At 38.4% G+C, this 9,939-nt stretch overlaps 1 protein-coding gene across 1 annotated transcript; it reads left to right on the forward strand.

Moving 5' to 3' along the window:
* The first annotated feature begins 6,111 nt into the window (after nucleotides 1-6,111).
* Or2aj4b (olfactory receptor family 2 subfamily AJ member 4B) lies at nucleotides 6,112-7,056 on the forward strand. The gene is given in 1 exon segment (NM_001000908.1): nucleotides 6,112-7,056. A coding segment is annotated over 1 exon segment (945 nt).
* Nucleotides 7,057-9,939: the final 2,883 nt, after the last annotated feature.

Below are 9,939 nucleotides of genomic sequence, written 5' to 3' on the forward strand. Positions count from 1 at the left end.
TAAACCACTTGAATTCTTTAATAAACGTTATGGCTGTTCCACATTCTGTGTTTGTGGTTCAGCTCTGAAATTCTCATAGTAGAACACTTCTATTGAACTTGTGGTTTTTGTTGGAGACATACTCTTGGCTTTTTATAATTCTCGTTACTGTGATGGGACCTGATCATATAGATTTGTTTCACTTTGTATGCCTGATGTGAAACTATAGGCTGATTCTGTTGAGTGCCAGTTTGCTTATTGTTATTATTGTCCAAGGTTAATTTCAGACTATGTATGTGGGTTGGTTGGTCCATTGTCTAGGTGCTTTCCATTGAGTTTGGATTGGAGTTATTGGACAAATAGCAGGATCTGCTATGGCTGCTTTGCAAGCTGTGCTATCTGAGCCTTGCCTGGTAGTACAAGGATGGCATGACTGGATTGTGGTTGGGCATTGGGGATTTGCATCACCAGCCCAGAATGTAGATTGTGATTTTGCTATATCTGAAAGATAGGGATAAAAGCAAATAAGGTTCCATGGACTTGCCAGGCTGGGCCAACACACAAATATATATCCCAGACAAATCTTTGAGTTTGAATGTGCAACAGCCTATCTAAAGTCCTGTGGACTCACCATACTTGTCCAGATCACAGCATGTGTAACCTTGGAAAAGCCTAAAGTCTGAGCATGGCACAGGCATGTTCCAGACCTGGAGACCTAGAAGAATGCTCTGGCACACAGGCTAACAAATGTCATCATTGAAAAAATGGAGAGTAGCTTCTTGATAGAATTTTTTCATACTGCAATGAGCCAGTTTTCTGAAATGAAAAGACTTTCCTTTAGAAAGGGTTAATTGTAATAACCTCTAATCTGCACATCTATTCAGCATACATTAGCAGCCAAGCAACATATACCTGAGTAGAACAGATATACTCTTCTGCCCTGAAGAAGAAGGTCTTTTAAAATGGATTACTTTGTTCAATGAAAAAGTGAAGTTTATGGGGACATGATGTTGCATTTAGTCTATGAGTTCTGACAGGAGGGCCAGCTTAAACTGGAGCTAATCAAAACAGCCCTGGAAATGAATGATGTTCAATCATTGTTGGCCTCATGACCAACATGTGGCCAGAATTCTAATCCTTGCAATGCTGAGGCAGGGATTGTCATAAATTGAGTCTGGCCTGGGTTACATAGTGAGTTTTAGCTCATCTTGAGCTACCTGTCTCAAAACAAGAACAAATCCTGTAAGGCATTAATAAACAAAGTATGTTTGAAGTCTTGCTTGAAATTCTGAAATGTAAAGAAAAGCTTAGTCATTATTGTTGTCAATTGAAAAATTAATTACCAGCATTTTGCATGCATTGATATAATTTAGATTGTTTTGTGATGATGTGATGCTCAGACCACTCTGTTTTACCACAGAGAATGCTACAGTGCACCAACTTTTGTCCTTAAAAACCACTTCTGCATGCCCTGCTGATTCTCAGGGGATCAAATTCCCAATGCTTTTCTATTATAAGAAGGCTGATTTCTCTCCTGGAAACCACACATTAGGAACTCCAAGACTAGATGTCTTCCATTTTTTTCCATGTTACAACCTAATGATCCACTGCCCAGTTTGAGCTGATCTGAAGTAGATGCTAGCTAGGTGACTTCCATCAAACATATAAGGTATTATTAATAGCATAAGCAAGTAAGCAGCATCCTGAGTGAAGATGCCCCTTATACTCCTGAACCAGAGGATAAAGTGTGCTGTATGGCAAATCAGGTATGGTCTGATGTGGTGAGTAAGGGGCAGGAGGGAAGACTGGTCCTGCTGAGATGCATGAATTGTCTCACCATGTCCCTGGATACATTGTGGTAATCCCCAGTCTTGGACTGCAGTAGTAAGTGAACAAATGTAAACCCTTCACTTAATGAACTTAGTGTGATTCCCTGATGCAGTTGGCTGGTTCTGAACAGCACAGACTCATTTTCTCTGCAGAAAGCATGAGACTACACTGTAAGAGAGATTTCAAATGTTTATTTGGTGAATGGAAAGCCTGGAGACCTTTGGAATTATTAGGACAGACGGTCTCTGTAGAAGAAACCAAAATATGGGAAAGAGGACATAGGTTAAATTTTGTAAACACAAAACAGTCACTGGAAATGCTAAATACAGATAGACAATTTCATGAATTTTTTAAAAGAAATTATGGAAATGTGAGAAAAATATTTGCATATTCAAAACTGTATTACAGACACTAATGGAAGTGTTTATGGGAGTAAGTTGTGAATGGATGCTGATAGCTATTGTTTTATTATTAGATATTTTAACTCAATTTGGTGAACTTTTTCTTATTAGTATTTTATTACATTAATTCTGTTCACAAATATATATCATTGTATAATAATTATATAAGTAATATACTATCATCTAATTTAAAATTGGACATTCTAAAATTGATTAAATGAAAATTCTCACTTAGATAAATTTAGCACCCAATAAAATTATTTGAAATAACTTAGAAAAATATGAACATGTGAAGTTTAAAAATTTTGCTTTGTTTTAGCTCTAGGAAGGCAAGAGACAGTGTTACTCACTATGTTAATTTGCTAACAAGAACTGAGAGTTAAAGTAAACAGAACTAGAAAGGTCATGGCTATTGCCACTATTTTTCCTCCAATCAAAACTGCTCAACTCCAAAGAGGTAATTTATACATTCTTGATAGGCAGCCACAGTGAAGACCTTGGTTGCCATGGTGAAGCTGTGTGGCTCATCTGGTCCTTTGAAGATACTTTAATGCCCAATGGTAATGATGCATCATTGGTGTTGCCCTTTATTGTGAGCTCCCTTTCTTTGTCCACACTCCTTACTTCCTATCTGACCTATAGAAGACACGAGATTGTTCGAAATCTCTATGGCCACATTTACTAATGTTACTTTAGGAGAAGGTTTACGATTTTAACTAATATGGCAGCAGCAGTCAGACCTATGTCCTTGTGCCTCAAAACCAATGGGCATTCCATCTTAAGGCGACATCAGTCTAATGTGATGTCAAAAGGGAGATTTTAATCTCTTGATTGCTAAAATAATTAGCCAACTATGGGTTGCATTGAAGGTGTATTACAATAATAGTTTGAGGAGTAAGACACTTAGCTCAATACCTTTCAGCAAAGTTGTCTTTGCAAGAAAATGCTCGAGGCACAGTGCCTCGAAGAGAAGGTATGACCTGGGCCTTTTCTCATAATGCAGACACTCCATATCTGATACTCACATGTTCTATTATGTAAGAGCAGATCTCATTAAGATGTTCATTCTTAACAGTCTCTCAGTCACAAGGAATGTAATGTATAACCCTGTGTGACAATATGCATGTTTATCAGCAAAACCTATTTTTTACCTCTGCTAACTCTAGCGTGACTTTATATCACAATTTTTGGAATTTGTTAATGATGACAAGTATTTAATCTATAATTTGTACCTCTCCGGTCTTGAAAATAGTAAAATACCTTTACTTTCTGCAATCTTTTTTTTTTTTTTGGTGGTAGAGTAGATAAAAGGAACCAGACAAACTGCAAAACCATTTTCTAGTTTCTCAGAATCACTGTCTTTTCTATCAGCCAACCTTACTGTAGGGAGAAATATTTTACAGACACTGTAACTTGGCAGTACTAGGTATATAACATAGCAGACATAAGTTCTGTCTTTGCTGAGACAGGCAAGTAATGAGTATTAAACAAGTTATTTTTTAAATAAGTTTTTCGAATGAAGTAGTTGCTAATATTAGCAACTTGGAGAAAGTCTTGTGATCAAAAATGTACTCATCTGAAGCGGGAGTAGAGTGCCAGCTTTCTGGTCCTGCAATCTTCCCGTTTGGAACTGTTCATAGGGATAAGCTCAAATCTCCGTGAAGGAAGTGATAAGGTATGCTGCCTTAGTTTTCACCCTCATGACTGTAACTGGAGAGCAGTCCCAGCTTCAGGGAGAATGAGAAGCTCAGGAGAGCACACACAGTGCTGAACTAATTGTTCAACTGAAGGAAGTGGGTGAGGAATACACACTGAGAACCACCATGTTCACACATGGTTCGTAAGATCTTCAAGGACATTCTACACGAACACTGTTTACAGAGGTAGAGCTAGTAGAAGTGTGATTGGTATATACGTCTGGTTTATGTATAGGAGAGAGGTAAGGAGATTCGGAGGTTTGCCAGTTGCACAGAATGGCAATGCTCTGAATCTATGAGTTCTAGAGCTACAAATGCCCATCTATAGCGTTTTTTTGGGGGGAAGGCTATTAGATGGAATTTATTGTAACAGCTCAGCATCTGGCATTATAAATTCGATGACGCTGTGAGATGTATGGTTTTATTAAATCTGGTTGTCAGTAAAAAGTGTAGGTCACTCTGCAATGATTGAATGTGACTACAGTGTTAAAAGGACACACACACAGACACACACACAGACACATACACCACACAAACACAACACAAACAAAAACAATCAGTTTTTGGACAGTAAATTTGTGATCAGCTTACTTCCTGGCTCATGAATGCCATCTTGTTTCTCTGAGCATATATATGTTCATGTGTGTATGCCTTAGTGAGAAACCAACCCAGAAATTTTCACACAATATGTTGAATTCTTTCTCCTCTGAGGAACCCCAAACCTGTTTAACTATGCAGGGAGTGACAATACCAACAAGCATGCTACTGTGTACAGGGCAAAGTCCAGGAATGCTCAGCCCTACATAAATGGCTATAGGCAAATAGAGAATACTGAGAGCTGGAGAATAGTCTTCTCCAGGGAAGAACTCACTTGTTTATTCAATACCAAATGATCAGCTCTGAAGTCAAACATACAAGTATCATGCAGACCTAGCACATTGTGTTTATTAACCAGACCCTCACCTCCACAAAAACTATAATTATTAAAAAAAAGGTCATGGGTAGGATTTGAGAAAGATCAAGGAGGGTTTGGACATAGGGAAAGGAAGAGGGAAATTATGTAATTATATTATAATGCCAAAATATTTTTTAAGACATGAAAGAGATAATTGACTTATGTGGTCTTTGGACCCCCTTCTGTATCTCCACATCATGGGGACATATGCAAGCATGCACATACATGTTAGTAAGTAAACAAAATAAAGCCAAATGACAGAAAGCAGTAAAGTTTATATAGTTTATAAGAGGTTGATATATAGCTGGGCATAAAACTAGAAAGGAACTTAAAATATTGAACATTGCTCAGTAATGAGCTATGCACAGCCTGACTCATAAAGTGAGCCCTATATGTGGATTTCCAGGTAAAAATCAGTGAAGCCCTTTGTGCAGACTAGCTGTGTTAATAATGAACTATGTAAGTTAAGAATGTCAACAAACTTTTCATGAAAAGGAACATTTTAGTTATATAGAGAATCTCGGCCTCCATCTCTGTTTTATCTCTGTGTCTTCATCTGTCTGTCTGTCTGTCTGTCTGTCTGTCTGTCTGTCTGTCTGTCAAACACAAACACACACACACACACACACACACGTGTCATAAAGTCATTCAAAAGAAGTATTGAATGTTTCTAAAACTAATCTCAGGCAGTCTCCTTCACTGTGTTAAGCTCAGCACGAAATCACCCACACAATTCATGCTGTCATTATTCTTTATTACTTCCTTTCATAGCCAGATATCATTTCTCTTTATTCAAGATTTCAAGGAGGACATGAGTGAAAAAGAGCAGGAAAGTCTGGGTTTCAATTGGAAAATACAGTTAATCATTAATACATTGAAAGAATTTACAGTGCCTAGCTAGGTTCTAGGGAGAGTCCCATCCAAAGGGACTTACACAGGGTATGCAATTGTGAAAGCTTAACTCAAGAAATGGCTGGACAGAAGTAAAGCATACGCAAGTAAGTGAAGTTTCACATCTAAAATATAAAAAGGTACATTCTGCACTAGATACTAAAATTTGTTAGAACCACCACAACAAAAAGTGTACTTGTATAACACATCCACTCTGAAGCCCTCTGTGAGGTACTTGACGGTGAATAGAAATTGCATATCAACTCATTTCATTGTGTGAACTTGTAAGTGCCTCCAAGATTTAGCAACTTTCTCATAGTTAAATAACCATCTCTTTGTAGGTAACATAGGAGGAGATATGACGGGAGCTGGGAACTACACTTTCAGCAGCGACTTTATCCTCTTGGGACTGTTCTCTTCTTCCAAGACAAGCTTAGTTTTTTTCTCATTTACATTTTTCATTTTTATTATGACAATAACAGAAAACACCCTCATGATCCTCCTAATCCACAGGGATTCTCGACTCCATACCCCAATGTATTTCCTGCTCAGTCACCTCTCTTTCATGGACATCTTGCACATTTCCAACATTGTTCCTAAAATGATCGCTGACTTCCTCTCAGGCAGCAGAACCATTTCCTTTGCGGGCTGTGGCTTCCAGATATTCCTGTCCCTCACCTTGCTAGGTGGTGAGTGCCTTCTCCTGGCAGCCATGTCCTATGATCGATATGTGGCCATCTGTCACCCACTTCGCTATCCTGTGCTGATGAGAGATAACTCCAGTGGGCTCCTGGCTGCAGGCTCCTGGCTAGTGGGGATCCTCAACTCCATAGTGCACACAGCTCTTGTACTACACTTACCCTTTTGTAACTCAAGGGCCATTGATCACTTTTTCTGTGAAATCCCTGCCATGTTGAAGTTGTCATGCATAGACACAACACACTATGAGAGAGGAGTTTATGTGAGTGGCATTGTTTTTCTGCTAATCCCACTTTCCATGATCTCTATAACTTATGTGCAAATTCTCCTCACTGTCTTCCAAATGCAGTCACCGGGGGCTCGACAAAAGTCCTTATCCACCTGTTTATTCCACATGGTTGTTGTCATAATGTACTATGGGCCATTCATCTTCACATATATGAGACCTCGCTCATACCACACTCCAGGGCAGGATAAGTTTCTGGCGATATTCTATACCATCCTGACACCTACACTCAACCCCATAATCTATAGCTTTCGGAATAAGGATGTCCTCATGGCTGTGAAAAACATAATCCAAAGCAATTTCCTGAATAAAAATTGAATGGAAAAATGTCTCATTTTTGTGTTTTGTAAACTCACTTGCTTAGCTTGTTTCACACATCTATTTCAGAGTAATGCATCATTCTAATCAAGTCTATATTTATATCTGTATATAGATGCATATAGTAAAGTCTTGCTAAGCTGCAGTAAGGCAACCATAACATGTTATCTAAAAAGAAGAAATATTTGTTAATGTATTTATAGAACATATAGTAGAACTATGTGTGTCAACTGTTGTAGAAATTTTCCAAACTAATGCAAATGAAAAACTTTTTTATTAAAATTTATTAATTCATTTTAGTAATAGCTAATAGCAACAAAAAGAAAGCTATATTTTATTTTTCCCATTTTTATTGGATATTTTTATTTACACATCAAATGTTATCCCCTTTCCCAGTTTCCTGTCCATAACCCTCCTAGACTATTTCCCTTTCCCCTTCTTCTATGAGGGTGTCCCCTCACCCATCCATCCAACCCTTCCTGCCTCCCCACCCTGACATTTCCTTACACTGGGGAGGTCGAACCTTGTCAGAACCAAGGGCTTCTCCTCCCATTGGTGCCCAACAAGGCCATCCTCTGCTACATATGCAGGTGGAGCCATGGGTCTGTTCATGTGTAATCTATGGAGGTGTTTTTGGGAACTCTGGTTGGTAGGTATTGTTGTTCTTATGGGGTTGTAAGACCCTTTAGGTCCTTCATTCCTTTCTCTAACTCTTCCAATGGGGACCCCATTCTCAGTTCAGTGGTTGGCTGTGGGCATCTGCCTGTGTATTTGTCATGCTCTGGCAGAGGGAGACAAGAGCTAACAGATTTCTGTCAGCATGCATTTCTTGGCATAAGCAATATTGTCTGGGTTTGGTGGCTGTATGTGCATTGGCGGATCCCCATGTGGGGCAGTCTCTGGATCACCTTTCCTTCGGTCTCTGCTCCAAACTTTGTCTCTGTATTTTCTCTCATGAATATTTTTGTTCGCCCTTCTAAGAAGTATTGAAGCATCTGCCCTTTGGTTGTCCTTCTTCTTGAGCTTCATGTGGTCTGTGCATTGTATCTTGGATAATCTGAGCTTTTGAGTTAATATCTACTTATCTACTTATCAGTGATTGCATACCGTGTGTGTGTGTGTGTGTGTGTGTGTGTGTGTGTGTGTGTGTGTGTTTTGTGATTGGGTTACCTCATTCAGGATGATATTTTCTAGTTCAATCCATTTGCCTATGAATTTTATCAAGTCATTGTTTTTAATAGCTGAGTTGTACTCCATTGTGTAGATGTACCACATTTTCCGTATCCATTCCTCTTTTGAGGGATATCTGGGTTATTTTCAGCTTCTGGCTATTATAAATAAGGGTGATATAAACATGTGTCCTTGTTATATGTTGGAGCATGTTATATGTTGTTATATTTTGGGTATATGCCCAGGAGTGGTAAAGCTGGGTACTACGTCAAATTTTCTGAGGAATCTCCAGACTGATTTACAGAGTGGTTATACCAGCTTGCAATCCTACCAAAAATGGAGGAGTGTTCCTCTTTCTGCACACCCTCTTAAGCATCTGTTGTTACTTGAGTTTTTATCTTAGCCATTCTGACAGGTGTGAGTTTGAATCTCAGGGTTATTTTGATTTGTGTTTCCCTGATGACTAAGGATGTTCAACATTTCTATAGGTGCTTCTCAGCCATTCAATATTCCTCAGCTGAGAATTCTTACTTTAGCTCTGTTCCCTATTTTTTAAATAGGGTTATTTGATTCTCTGAAGCCTAACTTCTAGAGTTCTTTGTATATATTGGATATTAGGCCTCTATCAGATGTAGGATTAGTAAAGATTTTTTTCCCAATCTGTTGGTTGCCATCTTGTACTCGTGAAAGTGTTATTTGCCTTACAGAATCTTTGCAATTTTATGAAGTCCCATTTGTCGATTGCTGATCCTAGAGCATAAGCCGTTGGTGTTCTGTTTAGGAAATTTTTCCCAGTGCCTATGTGTTCAAGGTTCTTCCCCACTTTTTCTTCTATTAGTTTGAGTGTATCTGGTTTGATGTGGAGGTCCTTGATCCGCTTGGACTTAAGCTTTGTACAGGGTGATAATAATGGATCAATTTGCATTCTTCTACATGCTGACCTCCAGTTGAACCAGCACCATTTATTGAAAATGCTCTAATTTTTCCACTGGATGGTTTTAGCTCCTTGTCAAAGATTAAGTGACCACAGGTGTGTGGGTTCATTTCTGGGTCTTTAATTCTATCCTATTGATCTACATGCTTCTCTCTGTACCAATGCCATACAATTTTTATCACTATTGCTCTATAATACTGCTTGAGGTCAGGGATGGTGATTTCCACAGAAGTTCTTTTATTGTTGAGAATAGTTTTAGCTATCTTGGGTTTCTTTTTATTCCCAATGAATTTGCAGATTGCTCTTTCTAACTCTATGAAGAACTGAGTTTGAATTTTGATTGTGATTACATTGAATCTTAGATTGCTTTTGGCAAGATGGTCATTTTTACTATAATAATCTTGCCAATCCATGATCATGGGAGGTCTTTCCACCTTCTGAGATCTTCTTCAATTTCTTTCTTCGAGACTTGAATTTCTTGTTACATAGATTTTTCACTTGCTTAATTAGCGTCATACTGAAGTATTTTACATTATTTGTGATTATTGTGAAAAGTGTAGTTTCCCTAATTTCTTTCTCAGCCTGTTTATCCTTTGAGTACAGGAATGCTACTTATTTGTTTATGTTAATTTTTTCCATTTTTATTAAATTGGGCAATTCTTACATTTCCAATGTTATTCCCTTTCCTGGTTTCTTGTCCTTCAGCACTCTAGCCTCTTCCCCTCCGCTTCTATATGGATATTCCTCTCCCCATTACTCCTCATTACCACCTCCTGAAC

This window comes from Rattus norvegicus, chromosome 11 (assembly GCF_021556685.1).
Source record: "Rattus norvegicus strain SHRSP/BbbUtx chromosome 11, alternate assembly SHRSP_T2T, whole genome shotgun sequence".
Classification (NCBI taxonomy): domain Eukaryota; kingdom Metazoa; phylum Chordata; class Mammalia; order Rodentia; family Muridae; genus Rattus; species Rattus norvegicus.